This window comes from Onychostruthus taczanowskii, unplaced genomic scaffold, assembly GCF_017590055.1.
Source record: "Onychostruthus taczanowskii isolate IOZ18803 unplaced genomic scaffold, ASM1759005v1 scaffold86, whole genome shotgun sequence".
Classification (NCBI taxonomy): Eukaryota; Metazoa; Chordata; class Aves; order Passeriformes; family Passeridae; genus Onychostruthus; species Onychostruthus taczanowskii.
The window spans coordinates 2,826,503-2,850,644 of NW_024506552.1; the positions used below are offsets into that span (position 1 = coordinate 2,826,503).

Below are 24,142 nucleotides of genomic sequence, written 5' to 3' on the forward strand. Positions count from 1 at the left end.
GTACCTGAAGAAAATATAAATGGTGTGGTCAATGCACTCCAAGTCAGTCAAGCTGAAAAGCATTAGAAATCTTCTGAGCTGGTTCCAGATGCTTTTTATTATTCTAATAATAATAATTATTATTATTATTATTCTTTTTTTCTCACAGTATTTCTTGAAAAATCTGATTACAGAGAGTGACATGAAAAGAGACTGTGGAAAGTTGAGCAGAAACAGCTCCAATAAGCCTTTGTTTTAATTATTATTATTATTATTATTATTGTTATTATTATTATTATTATTATTGTTATTTTATTAAATTTATGACTGAGGGGCAGGAGGAGAGGGAGTTTGTATGGTTTCCTGATGTTCAGCTCCGAGGTGAAGTGAACCCTGGCTGTGCTCAGTGTGGAAGGAGCTGCCTGGGGACACCCAGGGACACCCAGCACGGATGGCCCTGGGCACACTGTGAGGGCAGTGGGGGGGGCCAAGAGCAGATGGACAGGCTGCTGTCTCAGAGAGCCCTGAACAGCAGAAACAAAGTGAAATATGGAATTAAACAGAAAAGACGTCGCATAGTACTGGCTTGTCTCCTTGCGTCAGACTTCTGAGGCCTGTCCATCACTGCCTGTGTTGAGATAGGATGCAGAGGGTTCTGTTTCCGCTGACAGAACAATTTGGTGTTGGAAAAGAGGAAAATATCCAATTGTTTGACATTTCCCTTTTTCTTTCTCCCTGTTGTCAAAGCCTGGCTGCTCTGAGAAAGCCTGGGCAGGGGAGCTCAGCTCTGGCCAGCTCCTGGCAGGTGGTGTCACCCAGACTTGTGTCTGCATTGAAACTTGGCTGGTTTGGGTCAATTTTTTCCAGTCACTCCCTCACTGTTCCGAGTATTCTCCTGCCATATCCCCTGCTCCAGGACAGCTGTTGTCCCCTTATCCCACATCAGAGCCTTCCCCCAGCCCTTGTTCCTCAGGGCCAGCAAGAGGAGGAAGGGCTCTTTTCTCCGGTCGCCTCAAGCTTTTTTCCATCCAGTGTGCACACATGGGGAAATAAAGGATTGCCCAGGATCCCTGGGTAGCTGCTCTTGCACATCCAGGCCACCTTGGCCAAGAGCCGCAGCAGGTTCCCTCTGCTAGGGCCAGGAGGGTGCCTGAGTCCTGTGGGGACCCTCCTGCAGTTTTTCATCACACAGGTAGAAATTGCTGCTGCCTGGGGAAAGTAAAGTGGTGCTGAAAATGCCTAAAACCTGCTGGCATCTGGTCCTGCACAGGAAGATGATGGGGCTTTTGCCATGGGGAAGCAGTAGTGTGTTTTCTCTGGCTTGTACCACGGCTGAGGGCCAGCAGGAGCCTGGCGTCAAGGCCCACAGTGGCACCTGTGTCCAGGTTGTGCCATGGCCACTGCCACCACTGTGGAGGACAGCAGAGAGCAGTGCTGGGAGAGAAGTGTTACCCAGGGTGTGGGTGCCAGCACTCTGCTCCACTGTGACATGCAGCGAGGGCTGGTGAGAGGAGAAGCTGTCTGCAGAGGACCTTGCTCTTGTGATTACCAGCCCCAGCTGGTAATCTTAATTCTTAACTTCTTCCACTTCAGGCTTAACATAAAGAATTTGCAGATCTTGCCTTTTTCCCGAGGGCTTTCCAGCCATGCTTCAGAGACAGCCTCTGGCAGGATTTTCCTGAGGCTATGCCATATACAGCTGCGAGCCAGGGTTTAATCTGGAGGCAGTAAGCAAACACCTGGGATCATGCCATGGGCATGGTTTTTACTGGTGTGTAGGACAAATACACACACAGAGCTGGTTAATTAGTTCTGCATTCACAGTACTGGAGGGCCAAGCAGTTATGGTTTCTGATGCTGCTGGACTCAAACTGAGTTTCAAATCTGATTTTTCACCAGTGGGATGTTTTGTGGCATGTAGACAATGAGTCAGAGCATCCATGAAAAAAGCATGGATGACTTTCCTTGCTTGGCCCTACTGGAGCTGAAGCATCCCTGCTGAGGAACACTGGGGCACATGTTCATGTTTTACCAAACAGGATGTTCTGCTGTTCCTTTGCATGGGTTTTCAAAATTGTCCCATGATATGTTTGTATTCATTCCAGATTTCTAGACTAAAGGTGTGTTCTAGATGTGGCACTGTGCATGTCTGGATGCTTGTTTGGAAAGATGCTTTGGTGTCCTGCCACAAGGACAGGCACAGTGCAGTGCTGAAAGCATCTGCAGATGTTTGCTGTGGCTCTACCCTGTGCTGTGGGCACTGAGCTGGGCTGGAGTGGGCAGCAAGGCCAGAGGTGGCTTTTCACCCCAGATGTTGTCAGAGGGTTGGGGGAGTGGGATGTTGAGGTGCTGTTCAGCTGCTGAGTTGCCAGCCAAGGTTTCTGCTCAGCTGAGTTGAGGCTGAGTTTTAGCTGTGTGCATGGATGGTGCCATCATGCCAGAGTCATCAGGACAGGCTGCCTTCTGCTCTGGGGTTTTGCCAGCCTTTGGGAAATGCCAGGTTTGGCATCAGAGAGTACCAAGTGTTGCTGTGTATGTGCCAGTGCTGCTTCCAAAGGACTTCAGCCTGGATAGGAAGGAAGTAACTTGAAACAAGCAACAACTTTACTGAGCCTTAAATGAAAACAACAACAACAAAAAATTAGTTTTAATTTTCTAACATTGCACTCAGGCTATTTTAGAGGCTGATTTTTGTAATTTAATTTTTTTCCCAAGGGAATCAGCCTTATATTTGTGAAATCTGTAGAAAGATCTGTGGTATTTGAAACCTTCCAAAGGAAGGTTGAATGTCCCAACATGGGAGAGTTGGCCTGAAAAATTCACAGGATGTAAAATGCTGTTGGGGGACTCTGACACTGCCACCATCCTTGGATTCACCTTTTTATTTCCTTTTATCTTTTTGTCTTGACATCCAAGAAGATTGCTTCAGACAACTTGATGCTTTCCCTTTAGTATTCCTTTCATATTTTTTCTGGTGGGAGCTGAGATACTCCAAATGTGGCCATAATTGGTGGAACCTTGTTCCTGCACCAGCCTGCAGTCAGGATCAATGCAGGCTTGCACAGTAGTGCTGCATGTGAGACCTACACTGCAGGAAGGGCTCTGTAGGGGCTTCATTAAATATTTTCATAGTAATAATGATACCACCACACTACTGACACCCCAGTGCTTAGTGAACCCAAAGCAGGGGGGCTCTTAAAGCTGCTCCACAGCTCCCACTCTCAGCACACAGCCTTTGAAGTGGGGAAGGAGACTTTTCCTTTTTTAAAAGGAAGAGTCTTTTCCTTTTTTTCCTTATGATAATACATCTGAGTATCCCTGACATTTTGCTGTTGAGTCCTGTGTGGATAAAGGAGGAACATGTCTCCGTGGACACCCTTGGGCTGGGTGCCTGGATTTCCTGCAGCTGCCCTCAGCATCCCTGCTCAGCTCTCTGGGCAGTTCCACCTGGCCATGGCTGCTGTAGTGAGGGATTGCCTCAATGCTGCAGGCCCCTCCCCATGCCCTGTCTCCTCACAAAATTCAAACAGCAAAATGCAAAAGTTTCCAGCCTGCAGAAAGGGATAAGCTTTCTCCAAGGCCTTTATTTTGTTAGAAGCCTCAGCCTTTCCAAACTGTGTTATTAGAGTTTTGTCTTTCTCCCTCAACCCAATTAGAATGTGACTACAAATTCCTTTCTACTGAGCAAGTGTGTGCATAAATATACATCCTAAGTGTTTCCATAGAAATCCACAGTGAGTCCCTATTGCACACCTATAAATACCCATGTTTGTCTCTAGGGTGGTATCCTGTACATGGTGTGTGCACTCAGGCACTATAGGCTCACACACATATACAGTGCATGTGTGTGCTCTGGGCACACACCCTTGTGTGTGCATCTGTGTAGTGAGTTCTGTATACACACATTTATTCACCATATATTTTTAAGTCAAGTAATGGGCAATATTTGTTCCACTTTTGCTTTTTCTCTACATATGTTTAGTGAAGAGCAGCAGTGGAGGGATTTGACCTGAAGCAAAGCTGGGGCTCCTCTGCTTGCTGGGAGCAGCATTGGATTTCCCTCCCTGCTTCAGAAAATTCTGTTCCTCTCCAGTTTGGTACCTCAAGCACAGAGACTGTAGGAAATCCACTCCTTTTCCTCTCTATATGTTTTAGTTGCTGCCCTAAATTGCCTCAGCCTGTAAGCAGGGCTGCTCTGTTTGCACAGTGCCTGCCCAGACCCTGGCTGGGGTTTCCAGTGGGGTTCCAGCTCCTGCAGGCACAGAGCTCTGCCTGCCTCCCCCAGCAGGGCAGGAGCTCCTCCAGGTTTCCTGCAGCTGGGGCTGGGCTAGGCTCTCTGCTCGAGCCTGGGGCATGTGCAAGATTTGATTTCCTGGTGGATTTGTCTGCAGTGGCAGCCCCTGGCTAGTGCAGGGCTCTGGTATTTGTTGGGGAATTCACATTTGTTGGCCTGTGAGGAGCTGAAATCAGTGGCTTATTTTTAAATAGATGTAATTGTTGGAGGGTCTTTTCCTGTTAAAAGCAGAAGAACCCAGCTTGAACCCAGTCACTGGCAGTGTGTGGTCTTTGCATCTCACCACTGGAGATCTCTGCTGACCAGGAGTGCTGTTAGGGTCCATGGAGGGAAAGATGCTGCTTTCCTATTTCAGTTACACTTCACTAAAGGGGGCTGGGAGGTGAGGGGTGCTGCCTTGCTACTGACCTTTTGGCACTTAGAAGCTGCTGATTTTTCAGGCTGCCCCCCAAATGCACCCTTGCACAGGTTTGTGCAGCCTTCAGTTTCTTTCCAGGCATTGTTTGGAGTTTCTGCAATGCTGTGCTTTAGATGGCATGTATGAGCCTCCCTAATGGGGAGAGGCCTTAATGGAAATATTTGGTTTTGCTGCAGCATAGAGACAGTGGCACCTGCAGTGGGTGACATAAGTAGACTCACCTAATGACAATGCCATTTAAAAAGCATACTCACCATACTGCTGCTCTGAAATGTGTTTTAAACTGCAAGTTCTCTGTTACCATTCCCAGGGCACAGGCTGCTGGTCAGAGATGAATCAATCCTCCTCTCTCACTAAGAGCTTGTTTGTGTCAGGTCCTGCTTTGGGCTAGCACATGACACTGAGCAGGGATGTACTTTTTAAGATGTGCCGTGCAGATTTGGGTGTGGGAACTTCTAGGTTCTGCTGGGAGGTCCTGATGGCTTCAGCCAATCAAAGCATCCAACAGCAGTGTATCAGGTTTTATTTCTCTGAAGCATGATGTTTTGTCCTGCCAGCACTGGGAGGAAATAAGGCAGTGCAGGATAAGGGAGTGTGTGGCAGAGGAGGTTGCTCAGGCTGCAGCCTAGCTCCCCAAGTACTCAGTTGTTTCCCTGGTGCTCTTGATGCTTTAAGGAATGTGTAGACCCCTGAGAGAGGCAAGGCAGGGAGCAGCTCTGCTCAGAGCTCTGCCATTGCACTGCATTTGCAGGATTTGCTGCCTTCAGGCATGAGCTGCTGACACATTCCCCCACTGGCTGCCCCACAAGTCTCACGGTGTCTGTGAGATGAGGGTTAGTGACTCTGACATCCCGTGAAGGTTGGGAAGCTGTCTGGGACATAAAAGGCTGAATTGCACGTGCTTGATCAGAGCCTGCCTCTGAGAAGTGGTTTTCTGTCTTTTCTCAGCTTTGCTATACAAAGCTTGAATGCTTTTTCTTACAAAGGGACCCCATCCCTGGTGTGAGCTGATGTTGCTGTGACTGCCTGGCTGCAGAAGGGCCAGGGCTTCAGGCCTTGCTGACCTGCAGCAGCCACGGGTCAGCCCAGGCTCCTCTGTTCCAGAAGGCATCTAGGTCTGACTTGGCATCGTCCCACACATCCATTCTGTGGCCGTGCAGGGTCTGCAGAGATCCCTCTTAGTGACAGGCATGGGAAAGGTAGGGGAGAACAGGGATAGGTGGAGTGCTGAGTTGTGCAAAAGAATTAATATGTTCATTTTTTGTTGTGCACATATGAAGATACTGAAGTTCTGCTTGTTGTTTTGAACACCAAAGCATTTTCTTTTTTCTTTTTGACTGAAACAGATCACCCCACCCTGCCCAGCCTCCATGCTCAGCCCAGTATCCCAGAGGATGCATTGGTCCCAGTCACATCATCCCAGCAAGGGTGGGTAGCATGACCCCTCTAAACCCCCAGTACTTAAATACCTCTTGATGCTCAGCCTGTCCATTGGGGAAGACTCCCAGTAATCACTGTGTGTTTTGATGTAATGATGGTATTGGGTCTGGGGCCAGAGGGGTTCCTCCCACCCTTGTGGTTTTCCCCATCCATACACCCACACAACTGTTCAAGAGCACCAGGTCATCAGAACTCCTTAATTTAGAGGTCAGCAACATGAATGGGAGGTGCTGAGTCCTGCATTGGTACAGTCACTGCTCACTAAGCACAAGTGTTCCTGTCAGCACTGGATAATTGGTATTTTCTGTTAATGAAAAGGGAGAAATTCTTTGTTTGGCCTCAGGCTGAGCATTGCTGCTAATTCCTGAAAGAAGGTGTCCCCCAGCAGCATTCTGTTAAGGACAAGAAGTCATTTTCTGATGAGGATTTCTTCTCTCTCTGTTGCTTTGACTGTTGTGGACATCTCCAGTAAGCAGCTTAAGGCATCTCACTTACCTGTTCCAGTCCTGCCTGCAAACATTGGATTGGATTGGATTAAACTTTTATTATTTGCAGCAGTAAAACCCAGTAATCCTTGGCCAATAGTATTTAGAGGTTGTAGCATGCACTGGGGTGTATTTACATTGGCTGAAATGTGCAAACCTGCCTCCAGATTTCCAGGCCTTCTCCCCATGAGTGCATCTGTCTGTCTGTCTGCACCCTGCCATATGTCAGGGGCCAGCAATATCCCTCAGGCATCCTGGCAGCACTGAACTGGTGTGGAAACACTGCACATCCTCACAAGGGTGTGGGACCTTCCCAGGCTCCCTGGAAGGGAAACACTTGACTGTGAAGATAATCTTGAGTTACTCTGCTGTCCTTGGCCTCCTTCTTTACTTAATCCTTATGAAGCACAGCTGGGTTGAACCACCAGCTCCCGTTAGCAAAGGTGAAGGAAAGAAAGGGGTTCTGCAGTGAGAGACGTGCTCTGGATGCTGATCAGCAAATCCTGGCTGCAGCAGTAATAGCCTCTGCAGATGCTCTGGTGAGCACAGAGCAATGCACGGCCCCTGCTGTATGAAGGGGAAATGGATGAAGTATGTGTCAAAGTACATTCTCATTTTAGGGTATGAATTTTAGGGTTCAATACCCCTTTGGAACATGTATAAGCCAGGATCCTTTCTTGGTCTCTCTAGACAGCATTGTTCATTTCAGGTTCAAAGCCTGGGAATGAATTAACAAATAACCTTGTTATTGCAGATTACATGGAATAGCTTCCCCCTGCTCCATAATTCTCTTGCAGCCATGACTTGTGCTTCTGCAAGCCCTGAGTTTGCAGCGGGCCTGGCCAAGGGAACACAAACCCCTGGCACCTCCTCCCAGCTGAGAGTGCCCAGGTTTTGTGGCCAAGGTGAAGGGAGTGGCAGAGGGATGGCAGCACACAGCTCCAGTATGGCCAGCCCAGCTCAGCACTGTCCCAGCTGCATGGAGCAGGACAGTTGCAAAACAGCCGTTTAATGCCCTGGGCTCCTTGGGGGTTTTGTTTTTATCCATTTTTAGCTTTCTGCAAATATCTGTAAATGAACTATGGGTGGATTTTGGAGCAGACATGGACAGAGATGCCCATCAGGCATCTGGCAGGATTGAAATGTTTTGAAATTGATTGAAATATGTTTGAGAGCAGAACAGGAGCATGTCATTCCCCCTCTGTCTGGCTCTGTCCTCTGCCTGTACCACAGGAGAGCTGACCAGGTGCCATGTCCCTCTCTAGGCAGACCCAGTGGTTTTACTGGGGTCCTCTCAACCCTAAAAGGTTATGCCAAAACCAGGGCTCCTTTCTTCCTTCATTTTGCAGGGGCTGGTTGCTTCTTCCCTCCTTGTGTGGCTGTGGCAGAGGCAGTGTCTGTTGCACAGCACCTATGGAAGATGCCACAGGAGGCTGCTGTTCAGAGTCCCCCTGCTCTGGCTGGCTTTCTGCTCCTTTTCAGCATCCTGAGGATTTAAACCAGCTTTCTGTAGTTACAGGAATAAGCTTGAAGATTCCTATTCACTCTTTTGTTACTTGAAAAACATTTTACAGGTACCTGATTCCCTGGTCTTGTGGGAATGCTGCTTGAAGCACCCGCTGGCCAGGTTGGCTGCTGTGAGCATTACTGCTCCTTTGGGCCCTAAAAGAGGAGTTCAGCCCCATTTGCCAGCTGAAAGGCTGAAGCAGCCCCAGGCTCAGGCCAGCAGGATGCTGCTCTGGGCCAGGTCTCAGGGGAGAGAGAGCCCCAGTAACCAGAGCTCCCTCATCCTCTGTGTCCCTGCTGCCCACACAGAGCCATTCCCATCAGCTGGGAGGGAATGCAAAGGGAATTTCCCTTCTGCTGAAGAAAAGCAGCAGTTTCCTCTGTGGATTTGTGGTCAGTGGCAAAAGCAGGAGTGTGTGCCATGTGGAACATTGAAAGAAGGAGACAGGTTCCTATACGAAGAGCAAAGGAGAAAAAAATCTACAGCCTTTGTTGTAGGTGTTTCTTGCAATTTCTAATGCCAGCCTTGGATGGGGTTGAGTTTTTGAGATCACTGAAATAACCTGAAGAGCTGGTGGTGTTTTACAACTGCAGGACATTGCCTCTAGGCAGGACCAACCTGCACAGAGCACAGGACTCTTCCCACCAGGGCTCGGCATGTTTCCCTGCAGCAGTACCCCCAGACAGACAGGCTACTGAACCAGGGCTGCTCTTGAAGAAATCCTGAGTTTTAACATTTCCTTCCTGGGAGCAAACCTCTGCTTTTCCTGGCCTGTGCCAGTCAGTTGGTGCTGATGCAGGACGTTCAGAGTATGAAGGAGGTGGCTCTGCAGGAGGAGGAGCACCTCATTTCTCCTTCACCCATTAGGAACTGTCAGGTCCAGCTCAACGACCTCAGCCATTTTTTTAGTCCTATCATAGAATTAAACATGAGTCATGCCCTCGTTCTCCCCCAAACCCCACCTACCCAGATCCCTGCCAGTCCCATGTGTCAGTGCTTCCTTCCTTCAGGTTTTTATTTGTTCTCCAATTGCAAACTGCTCCAGTGATACCATGGCAGAAAATCAGCATCCCAGGGCAGGCTCTTCTAGGTTCTTCTGGTTGGGCTGGATCCATGCCCTCACCTCTCACCCAAAATCCTCCTGCAACTGCTGCTAAAAATAATCTTGCCAATCCAATGGTTGTTGATAATAGTGTGAGAACTGCATCCAAGTGCCATTAGTGCCCAGGTTAATGCCTGGAAATGCACAGGGTAGTGCCTCTTTCCAGCCCAGGACTATGGTGTCACAGCCAGCAGTGTTGTGTCCCCTGTCCCTGCTGGCTGTGGCCAGGCATTGTTATCCCTCCCTTGTGCGTGGCTCCAGGCTTGACTTTGGGGCTTGTGAGACACGAACTTGAGGAGCAGGGTGTTCACTCTAGCACAGTGGCAGCCACAGTTTTCTGCCACTGCATCCTCCTCCACACTGCCTCTGCAGCAGCTGGGGCTGGCAGTGACAGAGGGGACACTTCTGCTGATGACCCAAGTACCAGGACAACCATGGCTCTTGGACAGGCAGAAGAGGAGGCTGCCAGGCAGTAACTCACAGTAGGATGCAGCTTCAGAAGCTCTGTTCCAGCCTTTGGAAGAGCCTGTCTCATTCCCTTACTGTGAACTCCTTACATAACCCATTCTCCCCATTCTTGTTTCCATCAGAATTAGAGGATGGGTGATCACCTCAATTTTCTTGACATGTTCACCTGTTCCCACCACCCAGCCATCAGCAGCTCCTGCTGCTGCTGGGATTTGGGTCTTGGTGCCCAGGGCACATCTGCAGCCCCACCCTGCAGTGAGTCTGGCACTGGCAGGTTGGCTCCTGCAGTTTGGGCACCGTGGGCAGCCAGAAGGGATAACCTGAGGGAGAGCTGCACAGAGGGAGGAGGAGCTTCATTTCCTCCTTGGTGCTTAGGGCAGATTTTTAATTTGGTTTCTCTGGGCTAAGATTCAGCAAGCCATCACCCTGCAGGGTGACAGAGGCGGGTCACAGCCCCACTGCACTGCTGCAGTTCAGGGCTGGTTACAAGGGGCTGGCACAGCACCACTTTATCAGTGCCTCAAGTGGCTTGAACAAGTCTGAGCATTTATTTCTTTCTCCCCTTTGTATGGACTCCAAAGGAGCCCAGATTCCCTCCGCATACCTACACAACACTAACCCAAATTTCTAGAACTGCCAAGAGAGCAGAGATGCTCCTGGTGCAGAAGCTGCCCAGCTTGGATCAGGGTCTGGCTCTCATCCCTGGCCACTTAGAACAGCTGTGCTGGCCAGCCTGGGGAGGAAACACGAATCTTTAGGACTTTTTTATTTAATAAGTTATTTATGTATCATTTGCTCTGTAAGTGAAATAGCACTTTTGGCCTCAGACACACACCAAACAGGCTGAAGTGAGGCTGGGAACCCCAAACTCTTGCAGCCTCTCCTTCCTGCTCACCTCTCAGAAACCCCATGCAGCCTTTCACTGGGGAGGGTAGAAAAACAAGTGTATTTATTTCCCTTTAATTACCAGACCTGACATAAACAGACAGGGTGGGGGAATCCTGCCCATGCAGGGGCCTTTGGTACACCTCCTGCTCTGGGCTGCAGCCATGGAAAGGCTGCTTGCACCTGCCATGTGCCCATGGGCTCAGTGGGGCCAGGCCCTGCATGTGTGGGTGGGCAGTTCCTGCAAGCTTGGGGGTACAAGGCACAGGGGAGCCTGAATGCATCAGCTGCCTTCATGACCTCTGCACGGGGGGATGTTCTACCAGCAGGCACAGGGAGTGGTGGCAGCAGCTTGGGATCATGCACTGGACATTGTGTGGCGCTGAGAAGTGGCTGCTTTGCTTTCCCAGCAAGTGCACATGCTGCTTTTCTTTGCTGGTCTTATGCTGAAAAGCTGAGATTTATGTACTGTATGAAAAAAACAAAACAGAAAAAAAGAAAAAATCCTAATGTTCCAAAATAAATGACAGTATATTTTGTACTTTGTAAAGTAATTAAACTGAAAAAGAATAAAAAGTGAAACTTATGCTGTCTGCTTTTGTACTGATCAAACTGATGAAAATAAAGCAGAGCTTGGCACTGTCTGTAAGATGTAACTCTCATTTCTTTCACCTGCAGCCATACTGGGTGCCACTCACACACACAATTTATGAAGCCCAGCAGACATCCCTGAGCCTCTCTGGTGTCCAGGTCTCATCTCTGGGTGCACTGTACCCCTACAGATGGAACCCACTGCCACCTCCATCCTCCAGCTCTTTTCTGGAAACCACCAAACCTGCCCTATCCTCTTCCTTTAAAATCAGTGGGATGCTGCAAGTGCATTTGCCAGATGTAGTTTTACCTGCTCAATGCAGAGTGCAAGATGCCTGGGCAGCCCCCCCAGAGATCCTGGCAGGACACCCCCAGAGCCTTGCACCCCAGCAGTGGCAGGGGAACAAACTCAGCCTCCTCATGCACTATTTTAGGGCAGGCACATGGTCTGCAAGAAAAAGTTGAACAACCTGTGTGAAGCATGCAAGAAAAACAGTGAAATCAGACATATCATCAGCCTATTACAGTTCTAACCATTTATAGTGGATGTGTAAAGGGAAGCAGCTCATTACATAAACTGCAGTCAAGGCAGGCATCTCCTTTTTAGTGTAGTGTAATCCATTGTTTACTCTCGTGACCAAGAGTTAAAACATTCATGTAAGAAACTTAAAACATTCATGTAAGAAACTAACTGAGGATTGTTAATATGGAATGCAGCCTTAATGCAGAGCACTGCCTCAAGGGTTTAATCCAAGTAAAACGAAAACCCAAATAAATCAACACAGACACTGCCACACAATCTCAACACTGCCTACAATTCCCCACAAAAGCAAATGGCATCTCAAGGTCAATAAGAGGACTGAGGCTGTTAAACTGGTGTCCAGACCCCAACCACACTGATGCCTTCTCCCATCAGTGTTTTTCTCACCTCACCTGCCCGGGCTCACCCCTTTGAGCAGGAGGTGCTGGGGCACTGGAGGGACATGGGGGGAGATTCCAGCCCCTTGCAAAAAATGCTACAAAAATAATTTTATGAGTTATGATGAAGAACAGTGAAGTAATATTGCTTCAGGAGTATTTTGAATGCCAAAGGCTAATTATTAGTTCTCTGACTCATCTGTTTTTGAAGGATCCTGTAGAGAAAAGTCTGTTGTAACACAGCAAGTGCCTAAGATAATCTTTGTCTTACAGGTGTTCATGTGTTTTATCCCCAGTGGGGCAGTCAGTCTGCTGCCAGATGAGACCAGCCTTGCTGTGTGGGGGCTGCAGGGCAGCCCAGGGGCCATGCTGGCTTCAGCTCTCCAGCAGGGAACTGCCAGGACCCCTTGGGATGGTGGGGAGAGGAGGCCTGAGCTTGCACAGGAGCACACGGACTGAACCTCTCCCCATCCTTCCTGCAGCTCCTGCAGTCCTCAGCCACTGTGGCAACCTTGCTGGGCCACTGCAGTGCTTGGAGCTGTTCCTGCACAGGGCTCTGCACCATGGGACCATCCTGAAGCCCTTCTGGGCTATTTTAAGCCAAACACACCAGCACAGTGCTGATCTGAGGGCAAATCACTCGTGTAATCAATGCCAAATCAAGTAGGTTATTCTAGTTCTAATTTGAGCTGCTCCCCATGCGCATCCTTGGCCCATACACTCCCTCACTGCAGGTATATTTAGGGATGCTGGTATATTTTGGGCTGTCTACTTTGCCATACTTTGAAGGACAAAATGATGCAAAGTTGCTTTGCAGCTCACAAACCTGTGACCTGAAGCTACTCCAGCACTGCTGGGCTCCTGTGTGGCCCTGATCCTGCAGGAGCATAACCCACACAGGTTGGATCTGCCTTCAACAGACACGGGGGTGTGGCAGGGAAGAGGGTATTTTAATTTTCTGAGCTGACACTGAGCCATCAGCAGGAGCAGCTCTCAAAGAACTGTATTTCAGAATGGGGAAAAATGCTGCTGCTCCACAGCAGCAGCCAGAAGAAAGGAGTAAGAATCTGTGAGAGACAACCACGTAAATACAAGGGTCAGCAGAGGAGATGAAGGAAGTAGAAAAGTCAGGAGCAGGGCTGAGCCTGGGAAGAAGGGAGATGTGTGGGAAAGGCACTGTTTGACTTCTATTCAGACATATTAATTCCTCATTACCCTGCTCTACTTCATTGGCAATAAATAATCTCCCCAGCGTGAGTCTGCTGTGCCCATGATGGTAACAGGTCCCCTGTCCTTGTTCCAACCCACCTTTTCCTTCAGATTCTCTCTCCCTGTCCTGCTGACGGGGGAGGGATGACAGAGCAGGTTGGGGGACACCTGGCTAAGATCAAAATGCTTCCCCCACATTGTAACCAAAACATGGCTAAGTGCTGGTGCTTGCCAGGCTGCCCTCACTGCCACTAACCTTGCTTCCACCAAGCAACATGTCTGAGAATGCCCACAAGCACATAATGAAGGCACAAACACCCCACTGCATTAAGCCATACAACACCTCTATTTAGGGCTGAAGACCTCACTGGCATCTCATCAAGACAAAGGATTTGCAATTTATTGTACAGCAAGAATGCAACACAAGGACTGAACCCAGCTCTTCAGAAGGGCCAGCCCCAAGGTGCACTGGGAAACAGCTGGGAATGAGAGCAGCTGAGAGCCCAGCACTGACCAGCCACCTCAACAGCAACATTCATGAAAGGAATTGTTTGTAACACCTTTCTAACCAGAGTTTTTGTACATGTTTTCCATGGTTTAATAAGCCTCCTCGAGTTGAAAGGGTAAACCTACTCCCATGAGGCCAACAAGACATGCTTGGGCACTGCAAGTTGCCCAAGCTGCACATAGAATCAGGCATAAATTAAAGCCAACCAAATGGGAGTTCAGAGTAGTGAAGGCTGCCAGCTTCACAGCAGCTTTCTGTTCTGCCTCACCCACCCAGCAATACCTGTTACACAGGAACATCAACAACAACTCAAGAGATGTGTCTCTATTTCCATGTCCTTTGGTTCACCTTTCCTATATTTTATGCAAACCCTTCAAAACTTATTTAATCAAGGTAAAGTGTACACACCGAGTTTTGGTACAGAATTCCATCTAATGAAGCCAATATATGTGGTGTGCCATGGGGCCATGGCTGCAATGCCTGACTACAACCCTATAAATCCTGCAGGTATGGAACTGGCTCAGCTGACAGAAGTGGTTTCCTGTCACGTAACTGAACCAAAATGCTGCAGTTCAAATGTAGATCCAACCAATGCATGAGCAGATCATGCTCAAGAACATTCCTATTACTACTGATAAAGATTTTATAATCACTTTATTAAAAATCTACTAGCTTGGATTCCACAAAATAGTTTGCACACTACAAGTATCCCACACAGAGAGAAAAGACACAACTCTGCCTGATGTTTGGAGTGTTTCACAGGAGGCAGTTTCCCACATGGGGTGTGAGACTGGGTAAGTGAGAAACACAGAAACACACAGCTGTTGCATCCCATCTCTATCACCTTACTGCTACGAAGGCACCAAGGAATGAAGCTCTGCTTCTTACCCATTAAGATTCCTTCCCCTGCTAGGCAACCCTGAAATCCCCAGCTAACTGCAACTGAGAGCCACACCTCTGCAAACAGAAAGGGTGTAGGAAATCAAAAAAAAATATTAAAGATGGTGATGTGTGATCAGCAAAAGGATAAAAAGGTACCTGAGGGGCAGTGAGCACTGCTCACATCCACGCCTGAGCACTGATTTTGCAGGCAGCTGATCAGGGGCTTTGTTTCCAGCCCCCCTCAATAAGCTACATTGGCTGCTGTCACCATCCATCTGTTCTCCTGTAGCACAGAGAGCCTGCTGTCTTATTTGATAGTACTTACCCCTGCAAATAGGTTCTCACTCTTTGAATGTGTTCCTTTGGTGTTCAGTCTTTAGCACTAACACAGAAAGCCTTCAACAGCCCAGAGATACATCACTGCCTCCAGGCAAGGGCTGTGCATCCAGTTTCTGCACAGGACAACAGCCTGAGCACAGTGCAGCTGAGGGTGGCCACCCAGGACAGCTGTGCTGGGCTTCAAGACCTAGCATGACCTCTCTTCCACATAATAGTAATTAAAAAACACCCAACTTTTCCCTTGAGAAACAGTTTGGCTCTGCCCAACACTGACACTCCAGAGCTGGTGACAGGAAATGTCCATATATCAATGTCCTGTGCTGTAGATTTCATCCCATGCCAGTCTTCATTAAGGGAGATGCTCTTCATCTTCAGGCACAGAGGGGCTCACCAGCGTGGGGCTGGGCCTCAGATCCTCTGGGAGCTCATCAGGAAGCAGCCAGAGCACTCCTTGCATTTCCACACTCCTCAGGGAATGTGCTTCCTTCCTGCAGCCAGGCCAGAGCATTCCAGTGATGCAGGGATGATAACACACCCAGACACTGCTATGGTTGTCACTGCTCCCAGTCACTTGGTTTCCTAAAATGAGTTTTCCTTTCCAAGAAGCTTGTCACCAAGTCCCTGCATGGCCCTGGTGCAGTGCTGAGACCCAGCAGCATTCCTAGGTGAAAGACCTGACCATGCTTACCATGTGATCAACTCCACAGGCCACATCCACCACCTCACCGGGTACAGTCACCTGCACGAAACACAGGAGAGTGCCTTGTTATCAAGCTGGTACTTCACACCTGGCATTTCCTGTTTCTCATCCTCCTTCCACTCAACATGCCACCCAGTTTCACAGGGATTTGTACCAATGCAAGTGCCAACTAGGAAACACAGAAAGCAAGATTCAGCACCAGGCAGGCTTGTGCACTGAGCTGTGAAATACTCCTCTCTTTCCTTCACAGAAGCACATGAAGCTTTGGAAGGAGAAAGAAGAGCAGGCTCACTAGCAGACAGGGAGGAGATTGCAGCCTCAGCCCATCTGTTCAGCAGCAGAAGCAGCATGACTGAACAGAGCATAATCTGGACATTGGGAAGATCTGCCCAAGCACCACAGGGATTTGCCTCTTTCATCAGCAAGGACTGGAACAAGGCAAAGGCTCAACTCAGCCTAAGGCAGCTTGTGCTTGGATGCTAAGAGACCAGCTCCTCACTCCTGAAGCTTATTAGTCACTTATCAGCCACTTAAAACTGACTTCAAACTTGAGGAAAGCAGAGTCTAAAAAAGCAAGTTTTTCCTCAGAGCCAAGAGAGAGAACAGCAGCTAGTTCTAGGGCAGGAGGTCACAGACAAGGATCCTGGCACACTGCCACAGCACTGTCAGACAGGAGCTGGCTGCCTGAAAGAGCATAACCCCCAGTGTCCACATCTGGGGAAATGAATTCAGAAATTCCAGCCACAGCACTGTGATTTTAGGCAAATGTTCCAGAGCTGGTCTGGTTTTGTTCATTTTTACACAAAGAAGAAAGCATACTGCAGAAACACATTTACAGCAAGTTCAGACACACAGACAGGGACTCTAGGGTGGTCCAACTGATTGCCTCCCTCATCTCCTGCTTGGCTTTCATGGAGACCAGGAGCATCTGCTAGGCTGAATGCTGAACTCCAGAACCAAAGACTCTTCTACATGCACTGAGTCTGGCTCTCAGAGCCATCTGGGAGGAAGCAGTGGAACTGGAAGCGTTGTGAGACAGCTGTGAACACAGGTGAGTAAGGATCTTCTGGATAACCTGACAGTCACTCCAGTGACCCACCACCACAGATGGGAAGGAAGCCCACCACCATGTGGACCTGCAGCCACTACAGACCAGAATGTTCACCTAATTTAGGTGAGTAATGATTTGGACAGATGACCAGTACTGATGGTTTTCTTTGCAGCACATACAAACAGAAGAGCAGGTTAGAAGGGGAAGGAAGAGGCAGGAAGGGTAGCAAGCAGATGATGGTGGACAGGAAGGAGATAAAAACTGTTCAGATGTGGTGGCACAGCACCAGATGCTGTTTTAGGATTCAAAATCATTACTGGCATAGCAGACTAAAACATTTACTGAACACCTCCATTCCCAGGACCTCTGGAAAACAAAGCACTTCTACAGTCATCTTAGCCTTCCACTCCTTTGAGAATTACTCAACAAAACCACAGAGCAAATGATGATCCTTGCCCTCAGGATAACAAAAACTAGCCAAGTATATACTCTTGGCCTTAATACACCATCCTTACTCTCCATGGGAAATACTGGTCTTCCATTCTTCCAGTTCCCAGGCACCCTCTTAGATTCTTCCCCCACACAAACAGTTCTCCTCTGTCTAGACAGGAGGAAAAAAAAATAGAAAAGAACAGAGTCATTAAAAAGGAAGAATTCTATTTGTGATGCTGGCCAATGTGGCTACAGTGTTTCTGGGAGTACACAGGGTTATACAAGCAGTATGACAGCTACCAGATTTACTACAATGTACAATAAATGTACTTGTGTTTGGACAAAACTATGCCTAATGAGCAGTAAAAGAAACAAGTTCTGTGCACAAGTCTTTGTTTTCCCCCCTTACACCACCTGCTTTAGAATTTTATTTGAAGGAAGAGTGCAGCAGCAGAAATTCCAGGGAATCTTTTGTGAAGTGAATAATTTGTGCTGAAAGTTAAACTGCAGCTGATCTGTTTCAGCTACCACCAGAGCAAATCCAGTAAGCCAGGCAGTGAGATCTGTCCCAAGCCATCACCTGGAGACTGCTTATTTGACTGTCTGAAAGAAGTGACCTTCTAATGACAGCTAGGAAAATGCAAAAATTGGTGTTCAACAGAGCTGAAGAGTTTTGAACTCCCCAGGAAAACAGATCTCAGAAGTGTTTGGATCAGCACCACAGCAGAAACAACCAGAACACAATCTATAACATAATTTTTATGTATGATTAACTGTTTAATCAAAACACTGTTTCTAACTCATTCTGAATACCAAGGGGAGCCCACTTACAAGCACTCTGCAAACAAACTGAGAGTGTCACACATACTGCTTGTCCCAAAGGACTCTGCCCTGGCATTTTTTCCTCCTGCCAGCTGGATCTCTGAAACTGCTGCCTGATTTTAAAAGACTTTCAAATTTCAAACCTTTAGAAGGCTGGGAACTCACACAGGGTGCACAGAGCACAGCATCACAACATTTGCATATTAAATGCTTGGGTCTGGCCACCTCAGGCTGCTAACTCAGTTGGCAGAAATGCCAAGAAACTCTGATATCTAGCTTCATTTAGACTCAGTTTTAGTTTGTTCATTCATCACATTCATTTTCTAAACTGCTAAAGTGCAGCAGACTGACTCATTCTATACAGGAAAATTAAACAATCTTCTGAATTTCGTGTATGAGAAACGTTTTTGTGTTAAGACAAATTACACTTTCTTAATTAAAGCATAAGTTAGCACAAAACACATGCCAGGAACCATGCTGACACCTGTACATGTGCTGCATTCCGGCGTGCCTTCAGTTTCAAGAAAGATGGGTGCATTTTTTTGGGTGTGGGGCTTCTTTTTGTTTTGGATTTGTTCTGGTTTGGTTTCTTTTTTTTCTTTTTTTTGCTTTTTTTCTCTTCTGTCAATAACACAGCAACATGACCTCTCCATGAGAGCAGGATGAGAAACTTACTTGTAAGGGCTGCAAACTGGCTGAGGCCACAGCGAACGTGAGCAACACGGGTGTCTGGACTGAAGTCTGACCAGCCAAAAAGGCTGGGTGGGATCATCTCTGGCACTGCTGTCTCTATTAGGTTTGGTCCTTTCCCAAGAATTCCATATCCCCAGACAAAAACATTTCCTTCTTCTGTATTACAATAAGAACACATTCTGTAAGAAAGTCTGTGCTTGTGAAATTCATGCCACAACCAAAAGTTAATCAGAACCAAAGGATACTTTCCTGTCTTCCTACTCAGTCTAACACTTTTTGATTATTTAAAATCTGCAAATAATGCATTCCCATCCAAATGTCTCAATCTTTTCTAAGCTGTGCAAGCAAATCAAGCCCCCTAGGCAGAACTTTCATGGGGAAATAATGCCAACACAAGAGTGAGCTGGATAAAATACTGACTGATGGGACAGAGGTGAGAGTTTATTATCATGGCTTTCTTCTTTGATGCACACCCAAACTGGATGTCACTGCCTGGCATTCTGCCTTAAGCTGGGTGCCTGGGAAAGGCAACAGTTGCACAGTGTCAGAAAGAGTGAATTTCTATGTCAGCTAGCTCTGGTCCCTTCATATTAGAAGCTCTGGTCATCACAATACCACCATTATAAATATGAACATCTACATGGAGATAATCCTTCAACAAAATAATACAATCCCCTCCCTCATTCCTTCATGCAGCAACCCTCCAGCTGTGCTCCCCAGACACTGACAGTCCAAAGAACAGTCACTAAGGACCTGCTGCACAGTTCCACTGTTTTCAGAACTCTCTTCTTTCCATCCTAGTTGATTATTTATAAACATGTCAGATTCATGTGGAGTCTGAAGGGCTCTACTTTCTCTCAAGTGTTGCCTTACTTCCTCCCTATATCCACACTCATTATAGGCTGTATCAGTATGACCAGCAAAAGACAGAAGAGCAAACAGCTGCCATGCTCTTGCTCTGGTCTGCAGAAGCACTCACAACAGCACACACTGGAGCAATGCTCTGCACTAGTGAAAACAACTCCTCTAGTACATTCTTAAATCGTGTTTCTCAGTCTCCCAGTTCTCCTCCCACAGTATTTCCCTGCTTCCAGAAAACAAGATACTTGTTTCATAATGTTACAATCCACCTACTGCGCAGCCTTGCACCAAAGTGAATGATTCTGGAAATGAACTCACCTGTTAGCACAATGTTGCCAGTCCCTCCACAGGCAGCCTCCTTTACCTTCCCAATCTTGAATGGCAAATGCCTGGGAACATTCACCTGTACAAGATTGCAGAAGAGTTGTTAGAGACAAGGTAAACTGCAAACTAGACATACATTTTAACTTGTTCTCTAGTTCTGGTTAAAGCTTACATACACTGGATTCCTGATACAACCTTTATTGCCTGAATAATACAATAAGTGCAAGTCCCCAAATTAAGAAAAAAATCTAGATGAAATTCATTATGTGAGAACAAGGTGGAAAAAGTTACCTACTAGAAAGCTTACATGCATGGCAACAAGGCTGAGAATGACTAATAAGTGCTTCTTATCCCTGGCTTTTAAAGTCAGACACAATGGGGAAGTCAATAGGCAAGCATGCCTTCAAGTCTTTACACTGGATTAGATCACTACAATTCAGTCTGCAGTGGCATTTTTTAACATACTAGGGAAAAATTACCTAAAGAAAATGGTACTTATTTGGTACAGTCCAACACAACATACATACACAGCTTGATGTAGGTAAAGAGCAATCTTTACTTTCATAGCTCTGCCATTTTACACTTTGGACTGCATCTATATTTTAGCTAAGACTCTCATTTTTGGAAAATGTGCCATTCATCCATTTCAGACACCACAGACCTACTTCACAAACCCAGCCAGGAAAACTGCTACACTGCATAATCTGATTGTTGTCCTCAGGCCTTATGGGTCTCAGCATTTAGCCCTACACTAAGGTTACACGAGGAGAGGCACAGGAAACAAAGCTTTCTAAAATTTTGCTACAGCTATTCTAATAAAATTGTCTGCTCTTAGCCTTCTGCCAAGAGTAGCTTTATTATTGATTAGTTTCCTGACTCCATTTCCTAGAATAGCTGTAACATGAGAGCAACAGCCTAATTACCTCAGTAGTACAATGCCTAGTGTGAAGACAGCACTCTATCAACGCCCCATGTAAGTTTGCTCAAAAAACCTTTTTATCTGTGAGACACTGCAATTTGTTCAGGACTCAGTTATAAAGCCACTAAGGATGTCCATGACAAATTCACAAGCACACAAGGTTGACTGCAGGGGACTTCCAAGGGCTATCTAGATCAGCACTACGCTCAAAGTAGGATCACTTGAAATCCTAGATTATTAGCCAGCCAAAAAACTAATTCCTGTCCTGAAATTAGCAAAAGCATTTGAGGTGGGTCTCAATTTGGTGCAAAGTCCATAGGTTGGAGAAAAAAATATGGAGTTCTTAGGCTAACAAACTGGGGTGATGTGACACAAACCTTTGCCTATCAAAGTGGGGAAATATACTGCCCCCTAAAGCTACACAAACCTGTCAGGTTGGTTTTGTAAGATTATGTAAAAGCAGCCTGCTAGTGGTATTTGTACCTGCTGTCAAAAGAATCCAGAACAGGGAGAAACATGTAATTTTTAACTCTGTGCCCAGCAGCTCAACTGAAACACATAAAAACACACCCTCAGGTCAACTGACCTGTGTGGCTTCTGTGACAGAAGCCAACTGCAAGTATTCTGAATTTCCCCAACCAAAGACATCTCCTTCATCTGAAACAGCCAGACAACAGTCCCCATAGGAAGAGACCTGGACAATGTTTACTCCAGCAATGTCACCACCCAGCTTAGTAGGAACACTGGTGATGTTATAGTGTCCAAGACCTGAAAGGACAAAAAAGTAGAGATTATGAAGAATTTTTTTTCCAGACACACTTTTAATGCCTACATAGGACCATTTTTGTCATGCTATAACAAAATCGCCCTTCCTCTGAAATAAATCTTTCTGTCCATACTGCTTCTATCCACCAGCTGCAACAGACAAGCAGACACAAGCAAACACAACTTCCCCTAGCCAAAGCCACTTCTCTGGAGTACACAACAACTTTATAAAATCACACCCTGAAGAATCTCATATCTCTTGTCTGCATGGACCAAAGTGTTTGAAGAACAATAACCAAGCCAGGCAGGTATGCCAACAGGGATGAAGTTTCACAAACTGGCTCCATCCTGTCTTCTGCAAGGAGAGCCATGAGTGACAGCACACTGCAATCAGTTAGACAACAGCAGGGGAAATGGCAAAAGAGGCTTGGAAGCAAACACTTTACACAACAAGTTTCTGCCTGGAAAAGAGACCAGAATGTAGATGACAGCTGAGTTATGCTACACTGGCACAAAAGAATCATGGGAAGAACTCAGCTTTGGGAGCAGCAAAACAAATAAACAGTAGCAATGACTGTGAGGAGGAAGTTCTCTGTAGCAAAAGCCACCACAAAAAGGGCCTGCCCAAGGACCTCATGCTAAAACAGCAACAGCTAACCAAGGCGCTCCTCAGTTCAAAAGAGCAGAACAGACCCCAAAACAAGAATCAGGAAGGCAAAGCTGCCACCAAACTGAAGAGCAAAGCTGTCCATGTCACTTCCACATCCCCTCAGAAGCTTTAAACAGCTGATACACTCTCCTCCAACTGCATGCTTGGATCGCCAGGGCGGCATCCTAAAGGTCCTCAAAAAATGAACCGGATTGTCTCAGTCTGGTTACACAAGAGTCCTGAAAACATCTACACACAACTGGGAACATTAGCAGCCCTTTTCTGTCCACACATACATGACAAATATGTATCACAACTCCTCAATTAGGACAGTTTGCTATATTCATCAATTCCCTAAAAAGCAAGCTGAGCTGAGTTCCTACCTGTTTGTCCATCAGCTCCCCATCCACATGCATAGACTGTCCCTTTCTTGGTTCTAAACAGACTGTGGTCCTGCCCACACACAACCTGCACACAAACAAGAAGTCAGTCAGGAAAGGTTACATGTTCAGACTTGATTTAGTGAAGCATTACTGACAGACAAATTCAGCAATGAACCTCTATGATGTCCATCAGCTCAGATTTTGACCTTTTTCTCCTGATCACATTGCTCTTGAGAAAGGGAAGGCCAAGAACCACAAGATACAACACAAAAAACAGCAGAATTTTCTTTATGGAAAGTGATGCAGCAGTTGAATTGTTCTAAGATCCAAAACAAGGAAGGAAAGCTCGATTCAGCAGTACAACACAAAAGCAGCAAAGAGTAAATGAGCTCTCCCTTCACAGGATGCTAACCACATCATTCTTGATGCCAGCTACAAACTGCTATGGATTCTTTGCCATGTAAGTGCTCGAGGCATACAGCTGTTCTCAAATCTACATTTATGTTGAACTAGCCATCGTGTCTGCCACAGGCTTGGCACGAATTAAAGCCAAGGAAAAAGCCATTCAAAAGCAGACATTAAAAATTAAATAAAGATTAAAGGGATTTAGTCAACAAGTTAAGAAGTGACTACCAATATTAAGTGCATAACCACTATTATCGAAGTACAAACAGGTACCAAGTATTCAATCCCCCTAAAAAAAATAAAACCATGACAAGTCCAAACAGAAGTTTTACAAGCCTAATTCTAAACAGTTTTAGGATGAACCACAGCACAGTCTCATCAGGTGGGCATAGAGGAATGACCCTTCCTTGGAACAGGAGCAATATATGCCCCTGTATGGCTACAGGGGCACAGACAGACCAGCAAACTGCTCCTGTGCCTGGGAGCCATGGCAGGTGTTTCTGCTGCCCTGCAGCCCCTTGCTCTCCTAGGAACCTGACCTAGTGCTGGCTAGTCTAACTGGATGGTTTCACAGCTCATTTCTGGAAAGTCAAAGACAAAATTTAAACTCCTAAGCAATATAAAAGTGAGAAAAGGGAACAAGAAATGACAACAGGAAAAGAGCAGTGGAGAGCCCAGAAGTAGACACAGTACTCTGAGTGTGGCTGAGTAGAAAAGAAGAACCTGCACGTAACACTCCTCCTACTGCAGCCCAGGGGATCTTTAGCCTCCTCTAGAGCAAGGCACATTGCTGGGTCATGGGCAGCCTGGTGCACCCTAGGGTCTTTCCCACACAGCTGCCTCCCAAACAGTCACCCATGGTGGTGTCTGAAATTGCTCTTCACCAGCAACAGGACTTGGCCATTTCCACTGCTGGACTTGATGAGTTCATGTAGGCCTGTTTCTCCAGCCTCTGGATGGCAGCACCACTCTCTGGTTTATCAGCCACTCCTCAGAGTTTTATATCATCTGCTATCTGCTGAGGGAACACTCTGTGATCCAGATCACTAGTGAAGATGTGAACAGGACTGGACCCCAGATCCCTGGGGTACTGCACTTGTTACTGGCTTCAAC

General features: G+C 46.9%; 2 protein-coding genes across 8 annotated transcripts in view; one reads left to right on the forward strand and one right to left on the reverse strand.

The window, feature by feature from the left end:
- CASTOR2 (cytosolic arginine sensor for mTORC1 subunit 2) overlaps positions 1 to 11,222 on the forward strand; it is a 124,691-nt gene extending 113,469 nt beyond the window's left edge. For all 4 annotated transcript variants that reach the window (XM_041425030.1, XM_041425031.1, XM_041425032.1 and 1 more), the window contains one exon: positions 1 to 11,222. In XM_041425030.1, the coding sequence (XP_041280964.1) occupies positions 1 to 66 (66 nt within the window). In that variant the 3' untranslated portion in view covers positions 67 to 11,222.
- The window catches only part of RCC1L (RCC1 like), a 19,477-nt gene continuing 6,308 nt past the window's right edge, over positions 10,974 to 24,142 (reverse strand). Inside the window, exons 6-12 of one of the 4 annotated variants that reach the window (XM_041425026.1) lie at positions 22,625 to 22,709; positions 21,414 to 21,595; positions 19,903 to 19,987; positions 18,706 to 18,879; positions 17,292 to 17,377; positions 15,714 to 15,764; positions 10,974 to 11,046 (exon numbers count right to left, since the gene is read on the reverse strand). In XM_041425026.1, the coding sequence (XP_041280960.1) occupies positions 11,020 to 11,046; positions 15,714 to 15,764; positions 17,292 to 17,377; positions 18,706 to 18,879; positions 19,903 to 19,987; positions 21,414 to 21,595; positions 22,625 to 22,709 (690 nt within the window). In that variant the 3' untranslated portion in view covers positions 10,974 to 11,019. Of the gene's footprint in view, positions 11,047 to 14,441; positions 15,765 to 17,291; positions 17,378 to 18,705; positions 18,880 to 19,902; positions 19,988 to 21,413; positions 21,596 to 22,624; positions 22,710 to 24,142 lie in introns of those variants that run through there. The other 3 variants (XM_041425027.1, XM_041425028.1, XM_041425025.1) reach the window with 3 other exon arrangements.